Raw genomic sequence first — 20,856 nt, 5'->3', positions numbered from 1 at the left:
CGAGGGGTTGCTGTGGATGGAACCGAAGCGGGAGGCTGAGCCTGGGAGGTCGCATCATCGTTCCGGGGTAAACCTGATTCTTGGCATTTACTCTGGACTTTTTCTTGCTATTAGAATTAAAGTATGATCACCGTCGCGCGGCACTGTCTGCCGCTGTTTGGATATCTTCCGCGGCGCATGCAACGGGCCGTTGATGTGACGAGAAATTAATTCCTTTGGCTAGGTATATCAAGCGACACCGAATCTAATATGGCACCAATACGGTGTTCAAAACTCTCTCGTCTGCTATTGTGCCAGGTTTTCAGTTGTAAATAAGTGAACAAGTAGTACCGAGAAGGGCACAGGATGTTGTTTCTTTGTATGCATTACTATTGTTTGTCTGTCTTCTTTGTCTTCCAATACCCAACGCCTACACAAATAAGGGTGAAGTTATTCCTCAAAGGCTATCTTCTAAATCATTCTTGCGGTTCTTGTTCACATATTGTCCACCCAACGACTAACCCCTGAAATGCACTATATGATTCGAGGAAGGCTACGGGTGTGGCGAGCAAATGTCTGGAATTGTTCACTGTTATGAGACGTCCGTTTTTATTGCTAATTCTCGTTCAGCTCCGCATCAAATTATCTTGGTAGTGTATAAATCAGTCTTTCCCCCCATTTCATGTTCATTCCTGAATAGTTTCCAACCCTAGCTAAAACGAGCGACTAAACAACCCCCGCACTAAATACCACGGAGGTTGTATCTTCGATGACAGACGTTCTGAGATTCCAGGGAGATTTCCTTCCTATCAAGTTCCCAACGTATGATTGGGGCAAGGCTCCATCTACTGATTACCGCGATCATGACTGGTTCTGGCCTTTGCAGAAACGAGTTCTCATGGTATCCTTCCTCAACGGAACAAATGAGGAAAAGAACACCATCATCAACCTTATCAATGAACACTACAACACAATCAAGATGGGGATCCGGTTCAAGTTCCTTCAAGACGGTGACTCTACCCCATCCGACATCTGAGTTGAGGTCACAACCAGATCTGAGTCAACCGATGGGTACATGGCTACCCCTGTTCCCCATAATGTGGCAACTTTACGGCTTAAAATGTCACTAAACCGCCCGGGTGTCCCACTTCAGAGAGACATAGACCAAAAACAAAAGGAAATCCTGCACGAGTTTGGCCATGCCTTAGGTCTAAAGCACGTGCACTGTCACCCTAACTGCAAGATCAATTGGAACCATCAATTCATTGAGAAGCGAACTGGATGGACTCATGATCAATTCGAGACACAAGTGCGTATGATGGAGGAGTCTGGAATCTTTTCCCTGATGCTCTATGATCCGAAGTCCACCATGCACTGCACCGTTTGTAAAGGTGACACTCATAGCACGATGACGTGTTTTGAAGCCAGTTACGTTCTTTCCAAGGGAGATAAGAAGTTTCTCATGGCGATGTATCCCCCTGATGGCTCAGACAGAACACTGGAAGGAGTAACCGAACGGATGTGGAAGCCAACAAGCGCGTTGTTGAGAGAAGGTAAAAAGAGACGGGATCTCAGGTCCGCTGCAAGACAAGACTTGGGTCATTCAAATGAGGAAGAACCATTTCCCAGCAATACTCTGATTGCAAGTGAGACTCAGTATCTGGAAGATCTTTTCCCTGACAGCCAGAATGAAAATCTAGGCACGGCCTTCCTGCAGACAATCCTTCCCCGAGGCTACCGTTTCGAGATAGTTTCCATTGCGCTTCTCTACTGTGTGACTATTTACTACCTTAGCCTCGCTCTATTTCATTAATTTACATTTCAAACTTGTATCATTACCAAACCATCCAGGAGCAGCCCCGTCCGAAGTTTCCTCGTTGTTCCCTACCTAAATGTTGCTGATCCTCGTGTTATGAGAGCCTGCTCACTACATCAAATTTCTGTCCCTCATTGACTAGTGAGCTACACCAGTAGCCTGTGTCCAGTTTACATTGCGGAATCAACTTGACAAACAGCTGTTCCCATGCCCTTTAATTGTAGTTGAGATAAGGTTCGGCCCAGTCAACGAATCTCGAAGCCGCCTCGAAGCCGCCTAGAAGCCGCCTAGAAGCCGTGATGGTGGAAACCATTATTAGTGAGGGCATCAAAAACCTCCAATCACAGATCGAGATAATGATATCTTCATAGAAGGGAAACCGGCATAAACGCTGCGGCTGGGAGTCCAATTACTGGGTGACCTACGTTATGCAAATATCTAGCATCAAAACTCGAATTCGCGACAGGTCAAGCTTGGCAATGTCATCTTCAACTTTCTTCGCTAGTGAGAGTTGCACAGCTGAAGCTTCATCGCACCATTGGGGCCATCATCCCTGCCCAGAATATGTTGATAATCAAGGAACAGGCAAGAAATTTTCGGCACAGCCTCGTTTCTCACCCCATCTCTCTTTACTGAGTGTGCCCATAGGTAGTGTGATACATCATGCCTAGCCAATTGCGGTTGACTTCAGACACTCTATTGCCTCCCTAAGACAAAGAGGCGCAGCTGAGCCACGCTACAGCCTCATTAGGCATTCCTGCTGCAGGACCAAGAAAACCCCTCTCTCATTCTTCACTCAAATTCATTCACTTTGAAAACTCCATAACCTTTCCAGCCTTGGTCTTCTGCTCGCCATTCAAAAATTCGGAATGGGCCGAAGATCTAAACCTGACTCAAAGCAGCATGAGCCGGCTCAGGGACAAGCCGCACAGCCGTCGCCCATGGGGTAGGTGTTGAATTGTCCAACTGCTCACGGTGCAGGACTAGCTAATCTTATTGTCCTGATTGTTAGCTCGGCCATGTCTTATTCTCCAATGCCGTACTCCCAAATGCCTAGCTCGCCGATGCAGTATGATTCCATGATGCAAACACCGCTATATCCGCCACCCTCAGCCCCAGCCGGCCTCGTTGATTATTCACATGAGCTTTGGAAGATGCCAGAGATTACCCCAAGTTGGGGTGGCGCGAGTATGCAACCAGTTCAACCTTACCTAAATCAATCAGTGCCTGCGGAAATGCCAACAGAGCCATGGAGACCCCAGCAATATTCTCCGACATACTGGTACGCCATACACATACCAACGTCTCCCATTTCTCTAGAATGCCTATTTTCTTGTTCAACCATAAGTCGGTGTGATTTTATTAACATTTGAGACGTCTGGTAGCATAACCTGCGAAAAGCAATTTGTGCCCAACTCTGCGTCGCTGCTCTACTGTTCTGTATGGTACGTCATCTTCGGCACAGTGAATTTGTTAATATACTCATGAGACTGCAGTTGCCAGGGCCTTGGTCAAGGAATCCAAGTACGCAAGACCCAGTCCGCATCCTCCGAGTTCACCGGTTTTCCAACAGCCGCTCCAGGGACCAAAGCCGAAACATCTCCCAGGACTTCGTCAATCTCAGGCCTTGAATCTCACACCATCCCCCAACCGAGTTCCCCTTCCGCCGTCCTCTCTCGAAAATTCGAAAACACTCGGAGACTTGCACCTTGGGGACCCGAATCAACTCCTCCTAAGATGCCCATAAAAGACCCTCTCGATGCAGATTATGTTCTACCTACGACAAAAGATCACAAGTTTGGATCCCAACCGGATGATAGAAAAGAGCCCAAAGCTACCAAGAAATTGGAAGCAACTAAACAGAAAGAATCCCACATGCCTCGTTCTTCTCTCAAGGCTCAACTGTCTCATCGGTTTGAAAATTTTGGGTCAACACAGATGCGACCGCCCTCACACGATGACTCTGACGCAGACACCACTTGTTCTGTCGATTCTGCCTGGGATGGCTCAATGGAGCCAAGCGAGCAACATTTTGTCCAACAGCTTGTCCAGGATGTCAAGAGCAATCTTGGCAGCACATGCAGCAAGAGTATGGCTGTAGACTACCTTGGTAACGCAGTGAAGGAGTTTGCATGTAGACTGCAGGACGAGTCCTTAAGCGCTTGCGGGCTGGAGGCAGGGGCCATAATCAAACGACACAAAGAGTAAGTTCAAGCATGAAGGTGCCAAATTAACTCAAGTTGACTCGTTGGATCATAGACAGATCGTCCAACTGTTAGTCTCCGCTCCATCCGAGATGGCATCCAGCCAGACGGACCAAGAGTTACTAGGTGACGATGGGTTGCCAGGCCCCAAACGATCCAGCAAGCCTAGTGATGCGATCCTTGATTGGGTGAGTGGCGTTCAGTCAGAATCTACTACGGAAATGTCGCCATCAGCCCAATACATGGAGTCTGTTCAGGAGTCAGATGCATATCACTGGCTGTTAGCCAAGATCCTTCATCATGATCGGTTGTCCTTTGGAGATGAAGATGGCGCAGCACGAATCGGAAAAACCATTCGGAGAGAGTTGCGGGTTCGAGGATACCCCCTGAAAAGCAGAGTGCGGCCGCGGCCCTCCATGGTGACCATGATATTCAACCTCAATTGGAACCCTGTTCGCTTCTTCCGTAACTTGGGCACCAATATCCCTTACGAAGAGGCTCTTCCCAAAATACTATGCTTGGTCGGTTCATGGGATGAGGCACAGGCTTTGACAGCGGCGGATTACATGAATCAAACATGGCCTGAATCCGGACAATCTCTGATCACTCTGTTACAAGAGCTAGTGTCACTTCCTGAAGGCCAAGAATGTTCATGTGAGTTCGGAATGCCACCGTTGTTTTCTCGGTTCTAATTCTGCCTTAGATGAGACACCACAGCCCCTTGAAGGCCAGCGTCAGCGAGGCCTCAAAAGTCTCAGCGCTATCATTCACCCGGAATCATCCTTCTCTCTGACTGCGATTGGCGGCCTCCACTTCGTTTCCGAGATAGGCGAGCAACTTTCTTGGTTGGCCTCAGCTTTACGGCCGTCAATCACGCATGGGCGGGTTATGAGTTACATTCCTCGTGTCCGCGGCATCCGTTTACTTCCCCAAAATAGGGAAACCGGGACAAGGAATATGATTGCGTCTTGCGAGATTAAATTCGAGTTTGCAGGTACAGCGGATCCGTCTCTGGAGCCCGGTCTCTGCTGGGGCAACCTATTTTGCGGCCCAGTCCTAGTCAAAGGGTTTCCAATCCTCAAGCGATCTATCCCCAAGACAGGCCTGGAAATGTCCTTGACTGAATTAGCCACCATTATCGGGTCCAATCAGGTCGTGCGATGCGACCAAAGAATCATCATGAAAGGGTTCAACATGCTTGCCGTCGCTACTCTTGGGGCTGCCGATATCATCATCTGGCATCTTCTTATTAGTAGTGAAGCCGACGAAAGGATCTCATATGTTGACCCTAGGCTCGATGAGTTGGATAGTGGGAACTTGGAGGGCATTTCTCTTCGAATGTTGGAAACGAAGCGTCACGTTGTCGGGTGGTGTGCAGCAGCCACAGACTTGTGCGGTAAGTGAATTGAGAACACCACAAAATAACCATATTGGTCAGTCATATTGACAGGTAGCAGGAGGCGCATTGGCAAATCATGACGTGAAATCATCAGGACTCCAAAAACCACCAGGCTCAATCGTTATTGACAGACTATACTTCGAGGCCGGGGCTGACGTGTTAGGCGGTGTCAGCATGAAGATCAACTCCAAGGAGCAACCATTTTGGCTCCAGCGTGGAAAGGACTATCCCAGCCTTCTCAAGTGGATTGGAGTTCAACCCATTGCTTTTCACGATGTATCAAGTCGCCGTACATGGCTTGTTGATGGTGCTTCTGCATTGCTTCATCTTGTTAGGATATCACTTCATCTCGATGAGAACGATCCTGATTCCACTTATGACTGGGTATTCGATCCGACCCAGCTCAAGGACAAGTGGGATGGGGTCACAGGTCGGCAAGCAGCCCTCAGGACCTTGAAGAGCTGGGACAATCTCGACTTGAATATCTACATTGTCGACAAGCGACGAGGGCCAACGGGTGCGCCAGAGGTACAGTATGCCACTTTCGGGACGCGTGTCAAGGAGGTACTTCATTCTATCGAGCTCCTGATTGATAGGCAGTCCAAAACCGCTTCGCAGGAGGGAATAAGGATCTCGCAGTCTCTGGACCCCCGCCGCGAGATTGTTGGCTTCGACGTTCTAGATGCTGTCACTCCACTTGGCCCCATTCTTCCTCGGATTCAACATCTAAAATCATGGGGTCACGGCTGGACCGATTTCATGCCCTCGATTGGCGTCACCACCATCTTTGGCAATGGGTTTGGTGATTTGATTCGGCCTGACCAGCCCCAGAGCTTATGTCAAGGCTGGAAGTCTTTGCCTGAAGACAAAGACTACATGGCGGCTTCCATATCGACACTACAGATGTTGTACGAAAAGCGCCTTCTGAGAATGGACCCGGGCCTGAAAGAAGGCGAGATGGCCAAAAAGATTGTTTGGGCCTCTTTTAGCCACCCCTTCAGGCCCTGCAACTGCTTGGCGGAGTGCATCAACAAGACGGCTGCAAAAACAACCAACCATGAAATCCAGGACTGCCACGACCCAGTGCAATTCTTTGTCAAGAAGTCATGGCCGCGCACAGTCCCACATGGCATGACACCAGTGCACTTGGCCGATCTTGATGAAAAGGGAGCAGTGGTCTTTGGGCATTTACCCATGCTGTCTCGAAAGAGCGAAGGGAAAGCCACCGCCCGACAACGAGACGAGGATGTGGAAGCATCTTCATCGAGTGCCGATGGAACATTGCAAGCCCCCCTCACAAACTCAGCCACAAGTGAGTCAGTTGGATCAACTGGGATCACAGTGCCAAGCTCGAGCGTATCAAGTCCCAGGGGGGAACAGAAGGAGGATAAGACAACAGGTGGTAGTGCTAAAGAAGCAGGGGCGAAAAGAAGGAGATGGCCATTCTTTCGGAACTAGCACTGGAACAGATAATTATATCTTTTGGCACCAGTTGGACTTCTTGTTGGGATATCTCATCCGAAACAACCGTTTCTCCTGCCAATTCGACCATCGCTTGCGACGGGCGTCCACACTGGCGTCGGAATCATGAAGCAAACTGAGAACCTCGGACAACAACTCAATCGGGCGAATGGTTTAGTGGTATAATACTCCCTTAGCATGATTCGTCCTGCGATCCCAGCAATTGGGAGTGGTCCAGGGTTCGATTCCCTGTTCGTCCATCATAGGTGGTTTGAATCCATCAGCAAGTTTTCTTTTTGTCCTTTGATCTTTTTTTTTTTTTTTTTTTTTTTCGCCCTGTTGAGATAACGCCCGCCTATCGATAAGATACGCCGAGCAGCCAGGCTCCATGGCTTGCTGGAAATATTTACGCGAACCATGCGTAGGTGCTTGGCGGGCTGAAAAGCCTGGAGCAAGTACCTCGGTGTGATCAGTAATACGTTGATAACTCACCTAAATTCTGAGACACAGCTTGTACCTTTGATCTGGTGTAGGTCGATTCATTAGCCGTGACTGGATGTCCCACAAAAATTGCGCAGCCGCTCCAATGAATAGCCTTTCCGATCCCATTCTCCCTGAATGGAAAACAGAAGGGCGTGCACAATTGCAGAAATAAGCGTTTGTCTTGAGATAGGTTCATCAAGCAGTAGTTTCTTACTCGGTCCTGAGAAATGAGTTGGTTGATCGGTTATTAAGGGGCTGAGCGCGGGAGGTCATTTCGATATTGGACACTTCTCAACACGGAGGGACAGAAAGCGTTGTGAAATGGTTTGTTATGTTTAATTTACGATTGGAGCCCTCACGAAACGAGGGAACTGATTTAAGAAATATCAAAGTACCTAGAAAGCATTTTGATGACCAGTAGCTATTATAGAGTCGTAAGAAGGCCACTGCGCAGATTGAGAACTTGTGCTTTCGATGAAAATTTTTGGGTGTAGGGTAAGGAGTGTGGCGCAGGGATGTATTTGTAGGTGCTTCGTATTTCGTGGCGGGCCACCCACGTGATTCCAGAAAACTGTCACAGCGGCTTTGCCAAAAAGGCAGACCCGCATGGCGCGTCGCAAGGCGCGTCGCAAGGCGCGTCAGACGGAGATTGCTCCGATCATCAAAGTGGTGCAGATTCTTCCATCACCCAAAGCTGGAAACGACAGGAGGGATGAGTCCCAGTCAACACAGGTTCGTGGTCATAATAACGTCCAGGGATACTTGCCATATGATTATTACAGAGGAGTTGTGCCCGCCGAGTCCAAGACGCGTTGTGGAATGTGCGTTCCGCGAGCCTCAACAGTCAACGGAAGAAAGTAACGTGCTATTATAATATTTAGTTCTAAACACAACAACGTTTCATCACCCTCGCTAGGATAAATTGCTAATTAATAACCCCTGGCATCCGCAATAATCAGTCTCGCCGCATTCTCCGCGATGCCATAGACAGCCGTCTGGATATGGGCAGAAATCAACAGAGGAATGACACTCGCATCAACAACTCGCAGATTCTTGGTGCCATAAACCTTGAGCTTGGGATCGACGACACCGCCATCGGCCTTGGGAAGCATGGAGCATGTTCCAACTGGGTGGAAGATGCTGAGCGTCGTCCTCCGGGCATAGTCCCTGAACTGCTCGTCCGTCTTGACGTCGTCCAGGCCAGGCTCGTACTCACTCTCCCATACCGACCGCATTGGCTCTGTAGTGGCGATCTTGCGACAGTACTTGACGGCTTGCGTAACGGCCTCCAGGTCATGCGCGTTGCTGAGGTAGTTGGGGTTGATGACAGGCTTTCCAGCTGGGTCGGATGGGTTGATGTGGATGCTACCGCGGCTGAGAGGGTGCATGATAACGGCGATGAGGGAGAAGAAGCCCTTTCCAAAGAGGGGCGATGTACTAGCTGGATAGCCCTTGACACCGGTGTAACCATCCGAGAAGATGACCTCCAGTTGAGGAATAGAAGGGTTGCTCAGGAACTCGAGCTTCTTCTTGTCCACCTTGCTGGCATCCTTACCAGCGGCTTCCTTCGCCAGAGCGACAAGGTTCCGGTCACTACCAAGAGCCTGCTTCCATGTTGTGAAGGTATACCCACTGCCAGTGTAGTCATACAGAGAGCGCTTGCCGGCATTCCAAAGGGCCAACTCGGCAGCGGCCACGACAGGGTTGCTGCGGAGGATGTCAAAGGAAGTGAACTCCTGCTTGAGCTGATACGAGCTCATGACACGGAGATGGTCCTGAAGGTTCTCGCCGACACCCGGAAGGTCGATGATCTGCTTGATGCCTGCGGCGGAGAGAACGGACTTGCTGCCGATGCCAGACTGTTCCAACAATCCAGGGCTTTGAACTGACCCGGCTGACAGGATGACCTCTCGGCGCGCCCTGATGATGGTCCCGTCCTGAAGGGTGATGCCAGTGGCAATCTGCTGCGTGCCACTCCTTACCAGGTTCACCTTGGCCACGGTGGTGTCTGTGAGGACTCGTAGGTTGGGTCTAGCGATCTTGATATAGGCGTTGGCGCTGTAAGATCGCTTGTAGCTTGTTGGGTCAATGCTGCTCGGCTGGTACATGACACCAATGGGGTCTCCACCCAGCGACTCGAGGTTGGTCTTGACTCCAAGCTTGTTCATAGTGGGGATCCAAGTCTCCTGCTGGTCGGGAATGAAACGGTTGATGACGGCCTGCACTGGACCACTATCACCAACACCCGCAGAGCCGTAAGTGTCGGTGTTCTTGCCGGTAAAGGTCTCAGACTTCATCATCGCCTTGATCATGGTCTTCCAGTTCCATCCAGGGTTGCCCAGGGCCTCCCAGCTGTCGTACTCTGCCGCAGCAGCGCGGTCATAGGTCATCAGATTGAGGGCAGAGCTGCCACCGAGGACCTTGCCACGGTTCACGGGGAAGACGCGGTCATTGGCACCAGATTGTGGAACTGTTGTAAAATTCCAGTCGTATTTGGTCGCTAGGGTTGAACCTTTCATGCCTGGGATGTTGATCTTGGGCTCATCCCAGGCAGCGGGGCCAGCCTCGACGAGGAGGATACTGGAAAAGGGTAGGCCTTCGCTCAGTCGAGCGGCAACGGCCACTCCCGCAGTGCCGCCTCCGACAACGATCTGTAAGCCACAAGTGTTAGCAAGATGTGTCACCTTTGCCACCTGCGTCTCGGGTGCAGATGCTGCAGGTAGGCTAAGGCAAGTTTTGGACTCACATAATCGTATGCCTGCTGCTGAGGCCGGGCTGCGAGAGCAGCCGCAGAGAAGCCAACCCACAAATACGACTTGACAAGCATGGCTGCAACCGAAGAGGGGTTGATCCGACAATGGGAAAGTTTATTCAAGACTTGCCTGTCGTGGGGGCGAAGAGAGTAGAAGTGGAAGAAGCGCGTATTTGTAACGGGTTGCGGAACCCCTGTAGAGTCTGCGGTTCATCCGGAATCATGACTTGTCTGGGCAGCTGGAAGGCTCCGTCGCCGCATGCTAGGGAAATTGGACTCTGTTAGTTGACAATTAGCGGATGGTGCACTTGTCCCTTGACGTGAGGCCACGAGCGGGACGAGTGCCGGACTTGATCAAATAGGGGTAAAGAAGCCAAGACACCTTCCTTTCGTATCTGCAAAGGCCCGGCGGTTTAGTTCTTTGGGGTTTGGGACGGGCCGTCACGGCGAATCAAGATCCCTGTCAAAAGCTTCTTGACATTGATAGCAACCGGCACTATGTTGCATTCTATGCTAACCGTTGCAAACCTTATTCCTCGCTTCGGGACCCCTGCCTGCAAGAAAATGCCTCTGACGCGGCCAAGTCGTTGATGGGATGAACCTACGCATGAGCCATGTGGGATAGACACCTCGTTCGATCCTTTCGCTACAGATCCTAGATAAAGTAGATGTAGAAATTTCTGGGAAGGTGGAAGCCCAAGTGATTGGTAAGCTCTTTCAGTAGCAAGATACTCTGGATAATCCAAGCATCCCCACGGAGGCCGCCGCAAGGCATCACTAAACCCCCTGCATTTAGGCCACAAGCAAGGGTCCTTGCCCTTGCAGAAGAGTCCGACGAGCACTGAGATAGTAATCCTCCCCCGCAATCAGTTGGGACAGCCGTGGCTGCAGAATTGTCCCAGATGTCAGACACTAGCCCTATTGCCTCATCGGGCGGAGGAGGAGACAACTTGACGGCTGGGGGGAAACATGGCTGGTCCGGCATCGCCGCTGAAATGTTCAGATGCCTTTTCTGGCCTGGTAACTGGGTTTCCGTTTTGTAATATGCGGCGTGTGGGATAGGTGTACACTCTTACTTAACTAGAGCATTGACTCGGCATTTTTGGTCTGTTCCTTTCTTATTCCCTCTTCTGCGATCATTCGCTACTTTCTGCACTCAATACAGTACGCATGTCGGCTGTAACGCCCCCAGATCCACTGCCGCCGGACGAAAATGTCGGTCCCATACTGCTCGGAGTCTCTAGTGTGCTGATCGCGCTTGTCATCATCACGACAGGCTTGCGCGTTTGGGTACGATCAGCCCTACGATGTCTAGAATGGGACGACTACACCATGATCATTGTCACCTTTCTCGGAATCGCTCGATATGCAACCCAGGTCGTCCAGATCAGCATTGGAAACGGCCGACACAGATGGTACATCCCCAAGGAGAATTACATACAGAATAATATGCTCGGATGGGTCGCCCAAATTCTTCTTTTCGCCAGCATCTGTCTGCTCAAAGTTTCCATTTTGTTACTCCTGCTGCGGATCAAGAATTCGAGGGGGTTGAGATGGTCCGCTTGGGCGGTCATGGCGGGCTTGGTCATCACCAACTTCGGATGCATCATTATTCTTCTCGCTGAATGCGACCCTGTGGAAGCGTACTGGACAGGTTCCGGGAAGTGCTGGGATGCACGGGTTCGCATTTACGCTATTTATTTGACCATCGGTATGTCTCACGTCGAGAGACAGACTGATAGGCGGCTGACCCATACTGCGCAGCATACTCGATCGTCACCGACATCATCTGCTCCCTGCTACCCATGCTCGTCATCTGGAAAGTCCGGCTTCCTTTGAAGACGAAGATCTCCGTTTGGGCCTTGATGAGCCTTGGTTTGATGTAGGTCCCTGCATGGCGGCACGGTCCAGCCTCGAGTTTACTGACATGCATGATCGACAGCGCTACCGGCTTTGGCATTGCCCGTGCAGCGTCTCTAGGCATTAAAACATCAGACCTCAGTTGTAAGCTGGAACCTTCTGCGTTTCGATAACTAGTACTGACAGCCGCCTTTCCCCAGGGGTCTATGCCATCACGGCCATCTGGTCCAACCTCGAGTTGTATCTTGGCATCGTTGGCGCCAACCTCGCCCTGAGTCGATCGATATACGGATACTTCTTTAACAAGAACAAGTCCAATGTGGCGTCCTCATACGCCCAGTCTGGGTCCAACCTGGCATATAACAATAGCGGGTTCCGCCACGATACCTTCCCCCGATCGCCACGAGCACCGTCACCATCACGAAGCGACAATAGTGATATACCACTAGAGCCTCGAAATAAGATGCAAAGTAATATCTGGGTTAGGGAAGACCCTAGTAAAGAGTCCATTGGTAGAGCTACTTGACTGGGTAGATATACAAGGCAGGCCCAAAAGAAGGTCTCTGTAAAGGCTAATGAATTATCTTGAATGGTTTGCTCGTTATATTCGTGCTTCGCTATTGGCTGACTAAAGACGTTGCTTCATCGTTCACTGCATACATCGTGTGACATATGGGCATGATATGGTCTGGCTACCTAGAGTTGTGGCGCTTGCTTGGTTGTGAGTTGAGGCTGGGATACTAATTCCGCGCTGATTGCCCAAATCATAACGCCCGCTGCTGTTCAAATAACAACTAATAAAGCCAGCCGGCATAGCCGGTGCCAAGGAATCTTTGTTGTTCATTCACCATCTATGCAAGGGGTAACCACAGCCGCCAGCACCACTCCCTGGCCTGCCAGGGCCAGGGGCGACCCCTGAAACGCCCTCGACTTTAACAGGATAGCAAAGTTCCTCTACCCTGAGGCAAGCTTAAAGGGTAATAGTAATCATGGTCACATGGTATTGAAAATAGATTTTGAGGAACGAAATTAATTACTCAGGGCCGAAGACAGTAGAAACCCAACATCGAGATAAAAAGAAAATACTCGCTTCAAAACGAAGATAAAAAATCAGAGGAAATGGCGACCAATACCTCCAGCCCCTAGCGCCTCAACCACACAAATTGTTAGCGCTTAGCATGATGATATGCAAGTTTATTTCCCTCCACATGTTTCCATTGTCACCATCACCCAGGGTCCCATACGCAGGGCATATAGTCTCCTTAATTCATTATCTTCACCTTAGCATCTCCTGCCATCACAGCCTCCTGCTTCATCTTCATGTGTTCGATTTGAGCCAGCTCATCAAACTTCCTCTTAACATCATTACGTGGGACGGGAGCCTTAGCAAGCCCGATACTGGCCAGAGTTCCCCAGAAAAGGGCGTAGATGAAGTAGAACAGGTTGATAGCGCCAAGATAGATGACGGGGACGACGACCATGGGAATGTTGCCGAAGAGGCCTGAGCGGCGGGAAATGGTCTCCCATAGCTCACCCGTGAGGATCTCGGCGGCGCCGTCAAACTTCCAGGGCCCAACGAGGCGGAACTTGGCGTTGAAGCTGGCACCGCCGGCCCAGATATAGGGGAGTCGCCAGCCGCGAGGTGTGTGGAGGGAGATGCGGAGGATATCGGTGAATGAAGGAGCCATATCCAAGTCCTTGGCGAGTTGGTAAGCATAGCTGTCGTGCTCAACACCATAGGAGACACGGGAACTGGGTGCGTGAATTACACGGTAGTGCCACTCGTCATCCTTAATCAGCGGGCGGGAGATGCGGCCGAGGAGATGGGTGACGAAAAGCATAGACTGCATTTCGGCGAGGGGAGGAATGGCACCAAAGCCGGGGCGTACGAAACCAATGAAGCCGATGGTAGGGTCGTTAGAGGACCAGACCTGGCGGACGTCGGCATCGCGGGAGACGGGGTAAGGACGGCGACCGGCATTGTGTTCGGTGTTGAGGAAGGGGAAGTGGGGGACATAGCCAGTTGCAAAGATAATCATATCGGGCTTGACGATGGACTCTTGGATGCGCTTAGCCTCAGGGCGGCCGTTGTCAGGGAAGTGGGCGATGCCGTCTGGAGTGATGTGAGAGGGGAAAGGGGCAACGTCGATGGTGCGTTTGGCCGGGATAATGGCCGTGTTGAAGAAGAACCGGCGGATACGGGTAGCCAATGTCCACTTGGTCGGACGCCATGGAGTAGAGACATTGTTCTGGATACGTTGCCAAGCCTTGTTCCAGAATACTGGGACGGTATTAGCTGCATCCTCACAATCGGGGGTAGTACCAAGTTGACTTACATCGCGAGGCGTGGAAACGCTCACTAAAGATCTGACCAACATACTGGTCGACGCCATATTTCGAGCCTCCACAGATCCAGCATCCAGCAGGCAGGGCAAGGAAATGGTAATAGTCCCAAACAATCATCGTGTCTCGAACCATAGGATGGACATACATGGTGTCGAAAAGGGTAACTTGGCTGACATCGATGGGTAGTTGCGGTGTGTCGTAGTCTTGATCACCGCGCAGCCATGGTAGGAATCGCTGTCCTGGAGCGCGCTTAGGAGCACCAATCCAGCCATCGCGATGACAGAAAACGACTCTCTCGGTAGGGGATGTGATGGCGAGGTAGCACATATCGCAGCCAGTCTCGCCGCTCCCCAGTACCATGACGGTCTTTCCTGTGCCAAATTGCTCACGCTTCTTGAAGTCTTGTGAATGAATCACCTCGGGGACATTCTCTATGCCAGGGATATTCGGGATATGAGCTTTTGAGTGGACGCCCGAGCAAATGGCGATGGCGTCACACTCCCATTCAATCTCCTGACCATCGGGTCCCATGTAACTGACGACATGTTCGCTCACATCTCCTCTCCTGACGCCTGTAACGCGGGTGCTGAGATGAATGTATGGCCATAAGTTGAAGTGTGTAGTGTAGTCCTCTAGATACTCTCTGTACCGCTCGGAAGAGAGGAAGTCACCGTCTTCGGGTCGGGGACGAAAGTCAGAGAAGCTGGTGAGGAATTTTGAGGAGACGAGCTCGGCATCCTCATAAACGTGATGCAGGAAAACACCACCTAGCTTGTCGTAGGACTCAAAGAGCTTTAGCTCAAAGGGTTCCGTTGATGGGAAATACTGATGAGCGGTTGCTAGTGTTTTGAGTTGGACGAGGCCAGAGGGGCCGCCTCCGATAACAGCAACGCGCATGTTGCCAGTTTTGACAAGTCTCTGAGAAGAATAATGAACGCTTCTGGATAGAGCCTCGTTACTATACTTGACGGCTGAGGTTCTTTGGGTCTTCTAGAAGTTTGCAATCAACAAAAGACGAGTAAGGGGCATAGAGGCTTGAACCGCCCGGTCGGTACCCAGGCTACCTCTTATCTACCTCAACACAGTCTTTTGGCTCCATATCACGCTACATAAGTCCCCGTAAGCTTTCTGGCTGATTGGCGTAAGGTGAGGGGATGGATGAATGAGAAGAGGGGGCGCAGGGAGGCATGATATCTTGGAAAGCGTAGGCGAGCCTCCATTGCATGGTTAGTTTGAATTCGTACATGTAGCTAAGAACGTTAGTTTTGCTCGTCAATATGTAGTCGTCCTCTCTGGAGGAGCAAAAGGCACATGGGTACATACACATACCCGCTTACAGGCATTCTTCAGCATATCTGCAGTTGTATTGTTGCATTCGCTGCAACCCCACCGTTACCCGCAAACGACTCACCAAGGAAACGGTGCACACTAACGCACGCTTGACAGGTGTCTCTATCCCACTCGTTCGGGTATCCCGGACATGCGGGATATATGCTGCTATGGATGTCGGTGTTGTGGGCCATGTCGCATCGGGACGCTTCGGCTCGTCAATAGTGCGGATGCAATCATGCTGCATGTGATAAACACATCCGCCACACAGGATCTGACAGTTCAACTGGGGCTATTACAATGCCGAGGCTGGAGCGAGTAACATCCCCTCACTCTATCTACCTCTTCAATCTATGTTGTGAGACTGGGAATCTTTTGCTACTGGACTGCATTGGAATATAGTATGTACCATGGGGTGTCTTCCAGACTATCCAAGTTGTGGAGCGCTGCCACTGATGCCCCGAAACAGCCGAAGATCTAGGATTCTAGGCCAAGACGAAAAATACAACTCTTTAATCTCGAATAGTTAATGCCTGTCACATTTGGACTCGGAAAGCCTAAAAACTGCCTCAGGTCTGATACGCCAGTTGGTGCTTGCCTGCCATACCCGCCAATTCTTCCGCGACATGTCGAGAACTCCATCTACAGGTAGACTCGCATAGTCTGGGAGATACTGACCTGTGAGACCACGTCTTTGACCCGGGCTTCCCATCCTCCTGCGTGTGAGTTCCACTGGACTGTGAAGAACTTATCGGAGCTCAATGGAAGTCTGCTATTCGGCCAGTGAAACAGATCGGGTATCAGGCGCCTAGCCACCACGTAATGAGGTCTAGGTACACACAGCCAAGAGCTCAAACATCGTATGAGGGATTGATGAGCCCACCACCGACTTGAACTGGAAAGTCAATCTCGGGTGCACAATATGTGGACGAATTTGGGGTATCACCCCTTCGCTTCCTATCCACAGCCGGTTTGGTGCTGAACTCTGCAATGCCAAAGTCGGTGATCCTGAGAATTCCCTTGTAATTCTCGGTAAAGGGCCCAGGACCTGAGAACCACAGGATATTTTCGGGTTTGATGTCGCCATGGCGACCAAAAAGCTGACAAAATTCCTTGCTGTCGGGAGTCGGGACTTTAGTGAATGAAGCCAAGGGGAAAGAGTTGGGATGAAGCAGTGACCTGAAAGATGCCGTGGGGTAACGATGAATACACGCAAGGCCATCCGCAAGACCCCGGCACTGCTCAGCCAACCAAGAAAGGTTGTCTTGATGTTATTTCGGCGAAGGGTTTGGGTTGACCTGCCTCTAATAATCATGCAGGTCATACTCTGCCCAAGGGAAGATCAAGTTGAATTTATCATGTTTCTTATATGTAGTCAGAAGATAGATGGGATTTTTGTGATAATTATCAGTATATCCCCTTGTAATGTTGACCTCTAGTTCGAAGTCGCAATCGTTCTGTGACTTAAGCCGTTTGACAGTGACTGCTTGGCTGGACCAGGAAGATGCGTGAATAACGTATTTAAAGAAGGAATGGCAGTGGCTTGCGTTGGTGCTCTCAAAAGTGTGACGATCAGAATGAATTTCAGCTTTGTATACTTGGCTAACCTTACTCTCCTCAAGTTTCTGTCAAGAAGTGAAGGGAAGGATCTCCTTGTCCTGAAAACTCTGATGAGGTACCATTTTTGCCTGATCGGAAGTAAAGGACGGAGCCAGTATTGTCCACTGTTACTCCAAGAATTTGGTGTAAGTGACCGTGCCCCAGCCTTTGAGGCAACTAGGAGCCCGGGAGGTTCATTGACCTGAGAGCAAAGCAGATCACCATTACCATTCACTAGATAGCTCGCGGAGGCAGATATGGTGTCGTTGCTGTGTGTCTTGCCGCCTGACACTGGTAGTTATTCTTTTATTTCCTAGTCCAATTCATCTTTCCCTGTTATTGAGATGACCCCTGTCTCCATATAGGAGTAATGAGATTGGCTTTATAGTAAAGTTCCAGTATGCAGGCGGTATTTGAGGTTATGCCGAAGTATATCACAGCCCGAACGGCGATCATGATGCGAACAAAATAGCTCAGATAAACACCCATAATCTGTGATATTACATAACCGAACCTAGACTATTCGAACTTTGAGTACTCTACCATCCAACTGCAAGCTCCCAAAGACCTGGTGTCGTCCACGATAACTCGCTTTCTGAAGGTGATCCTCATCCCTTGGTGGGTCCATTATTCTATCTCCAACGTTGGACCCTTGAAGGCGTGTGAGGAGTCCAAGGATCCAAGGCTGGTCCAAAAAACCTGTCTCGACGAGTTGGAGCTTAATCCGTTTGAGGGGGCACGATGATACAACCTGCCCAGGCTTGTAGTGGGCTGGCATCCTCTCCCACCCAGCTGGAGATGGCCTGTGTCTACCATCTCGAGGGTCTCTACCTAATGACGCCCTGACACGACCGTGTGATATTTCAGCCCATTCACAATATGGGCGTATGACGTTAAGGTAGGCCTCATTAAGGGTTCCCCAAGACTTAAATTTCTCTCCGAACCTGTCATTTGTGAATCCCAGGAGAAGAGGAAAGACCTCCTTCAGCTGAGGATTTCTTTGCATGCCGGGAAATAGCGATAGTCTGTAAGCACCAAACTCAACGGTCTGGTCAAGAGAGTTGTGGAGTTTTATGAGGTCGGAATAAAGGCTTTGCTGGAGATCTATAATCGGTATGGCATCAACCTTTTGGTCTTGGCGATGACTCAATGGAGTTTCGACCGGAGAGTCGCGAAACGTGCAAACTAAATGAGGGCATGCCGCTACCAGTAGAAACTCATGCCGGCCTCCAGTGGGGCGCAAGACGAGATAGATGGGAGCCGTGGTGTTGTTATCAAAAAGATAGACTTCATCTTCAACTTCGACGAGCACATCGAGTTTCCTTTGACTCGCCAGTGAGATATAGCCTCCGTGGCTCGTGCAGCGGAATCGGTACCACGAGAAATCCTGACTTTCTCTTGCCCGCATGAAGCGGTCAATGGTGGACAGCCTTGTCAGGTTGAGAGTCATGGCCCCTGAATTGGCATCTACTGTCGCGCCGTGATACCAAAGGCTTTTGCTGATGTTCTTGGGCGCATTATTTTCGGCAGTTGGGTTGGCAACAAACCGGATCTGTACGACGTTTTCATGGTGAAATTCGGGCATCATATTCTTCACGCGGTCCCAGCTAGGGTTTTCTTCATCCTCATTTCCAAGGAGCTTCTCCCAGGCAACGGGGTCCTTCCAGTTCGGCATCCACGAGGGGATTCCGGCTTCTGCATTAGCACCAGAGGCTTTGAGGAGTAGGTGAGAGGCTCCTTCATTAATGATACAGTGAGCAAAGAAGCCGGTCGCAAGGTGCTGAAGAGAGATGCTGTAATCTGGCTGAATTTGAATGCCACCTGGCTTCAAGCTGTAGGGACCAAGTATAGCGTAGAACTTGTCTCGAACGTCTGAAGATTTGCTTTTCCAAGCCAAGGATAACAGTTCAGGCATGCTCTTTGGTACAAGTAAGCCTCGCGTTACGTGTTGAAACCAAGGCGCTTTTGTTTGTTCCCACGGCCAGGTACCACTTGTCAACTGATTCAGATACTCTGTCATTGAAGGGTCCACCGAGAATATCTTGTCTCCGATGGGAATCACGACCCGTGGCGCAAGAACTAGCTCTTGAAGAACCCATGCTCTGCTGAAGTACCTGCGCTCAAGAAGCTTCTGGATGGTGAGCTGGTTCGGAGGCCTCGAGGTATCATTCGTTGGCATGGAAATATGCAAGCTTTGGAGCTCGTGGAGACGATGCCTTGTAGGAAAGCTCTTCGAAGTCTTGACTGCGATATCATCTCCTAGCCAAAGGATAACTTGGAAGCATTGGGAGTATATCTGACCCATCTTAGCAACTTGTTCACCTCTCTCTCTTGTATCTTTCTGATTGATGCATATCGCGTCGACCCAGAGCGTCCTCTCACCCCGAGATGGCCGTAGGTAGCGGAGCATGGCGCAGCAGTTGCCAGTTTGTAGCATGATATCCCAATATTCGCCAACGTAGACGGGGTGGCGCCTGAAAACGACATAGTTAGACCTTTAAGCCCAAGAAAGTTTATAGCACGTACAAAGAGAAATTGCTCGGCGGGGACAAATAATGCCGTCCAACTTACAAGATCGCATCTCCGCTCTCGCCTCCCCAAGTGTAGGAAACGGCCTCGTATTCTGGGAATTCCCTATCTGAATATGTTTCCAGCATCAGATGAATGACATCTGTTTGAAACTCATTCTCGTTGGCCACCAAGGCAATCAAGCGAAATTCGCCCGCGTCCAAAGTTCGATCATGAATATGCGATGCCCACCTTCGAAGACTCGTTTCCTCGGAGAGCTTGAGACAGGCCAAAGATTCTGTTGCTGAACTTGGAGCATGGTGCTCTATCGCTCCAGACTCGAAGCTGGGTCTGCGCGACTTAGTCCGTGTATATGTTATCGTTGACGGCCAACTGAGATTGAGCTTTCCCGGTGGCTTGTCGGGTGGGAGCGACGACATTAGACTGGCAGGATGTTCCATGAGATCCTGAAGCAGATGACGGGCGGAATTACCGCAGGCTTGGCATTTGGGGATCGAATCATCCCCAACTTGAATCCGAGGGGAATCACAGGATATTGCGTGCCAGCGGGACATTAGAATGACTTTGTGGAACGGATATAGGACTGGGGAGATGCTGAGAGACTATTAAATTGCACCGAGGTATTGTAGTAGTTGTTGTTGAGGTCATCAGTCGGAGGCAGCCAGTCTGCTGGCACTTTGACTGGTAGCTGAACTCCGGCTGTGCTGACAGTACCTAATTGCATGTCTTTGCAGGTAATTGCATACATACAAAACAGCGCTATAGCGCCCATAGCATTTGCCCGAAGAACTGTCCCATGCACGCTTTATTTCTGTCACCCACCTGGGTAGTGATCCGCGCGTGGTGTTATCTGAGAGGCGTTTTCTTCTAGCGCAGGGTACATTCTACCGAATTACAAGAAGAAAAGGACATTTAAAGATTTTCCCCCAATATTCATGGCAGAGAGTCCTAGAATAAACCTTTGGACATCTCGATGGGTTTGCTCGGCAGCTTGGCCTGAAGCCGCTGCAATCCCCACAACGCCACTCACCATCACCATCAACAGAAGAGCCACAGAAGAGCACCAAAAGCATATATAGCACGCAAGGGCAAAAATAAA

The 20,856-nt window shown here is 50.3% G+C and overlaps 4 protein-coding genes and 1 non-coding gene across 5 annotated transcripts; 3 read left to right on the top strand and 2 right to left on the bottom strand.

The window, feature by feature from the left end:
- Positions 1–5,193: 5,193 nt before the first annotated feature.
- LRP88_04099 (uncharacterized protein) lies at positions 5,194–6,789 on the top strand (the record flags this gene model as incomplete). The annotated part of the gene is made up of 3 exons (XM_083240683.1): positions 5,194–5,395; positions 5,457–6,665; positions 6,716–6,789. 3 exons carry the CDS (start codon positions 5,194–5,196, stop codon positions 6,787–6,789), a joined length of 1,485 nt encoding a protein of 494 aa, XP_083103973.1.
- A 233-nt stretch (positions 6,790–7,022) lies between these two features.
- LRP88_04098 lies at positions 7,023–7,119 on the top strand. The gene has a single exon. It is a non-coding gene; the product is annotated as a tRNA-Ala (tRNA).
- A 1,152-nt stretch (positions 7,120–8,271) lies between these two features.
- Positions 8,272–10,169, bottom strand: LRP88_04097 (GMC family oxidoreductase; the record flags this gene model as incomplete). Its single annotated transcript, XM_083240682.1, has 2 exons — positions 8,272–9,993; positions 10,089–10,169. 2 exons carry the CDS (start codon positions 10,167–10,169, stop codon positions 8,272–8,274), a joined length of 1,803 nt encoding a protein of 600 aa, XP_083103972.1.
- A 1,095-nt stretch (positions 10,170–11,264) lies between these two features.
- On the top strand, positions 11,265–12,480 carry LRP88_04096 (uncharacterized protein; the record flags this gene model as incomplete). Its single annotated transcript, XM_083240681.1, has 5 exons — positions 11,265–11,337; positions 11,410–11,805; positions 11,859–11,976; positions 12,037–12,098; positions 12,155–12,480. The coding sequence occupies 5 exons, from the start codon at positions 11,265–11,267 to the stop codon at positions 12,478–12,480; spliced, it is 975 nt and encodes a 324-aa protein (XP_083103971.1).
- A 736-nt stretch (positions 12,481–13,216) lies between these two features.
- Positions 13,217–15,197, bottom strand: LRP88_04095 (uncharacterized protein; the record flags this gene model as incomplete). The annotated part of the gene is made up of 2 exons (XM_083240680.1): positions 13,217–14,235; positions 14,291–15,197. 2 exons carry the CDS (start codon positions 15,195–15,197, stop codon positions 13,217–13,219), a joined length of 1,926 nt encoding a protein of 641 aa, XP_083103970.1.
- Positions 15,198–20,856: the final 5,659 nt, after the last annotated feature.

The sequence above is a fragment of the Fusarium phalaenopsidis genome (assembly GCF_050370095.1).
Source record: "Fusarium phalaenopsidis strain FUZ10S chromosome Unknown contig_32288, whole genome shotgun sequence".
Lineage (NCBI taxonomy): Eukaryota > Fungi > Ascomycota > Sordariomycetes > Hypocreales > Nectriaceae > Fusarium > Fusarium phalaenopsidis.
The sequence above is the reverse complement of the archived record's forward strand: the minus strand, read 5'-3'. Positions and strand labels throughout refer to the sequence as shown.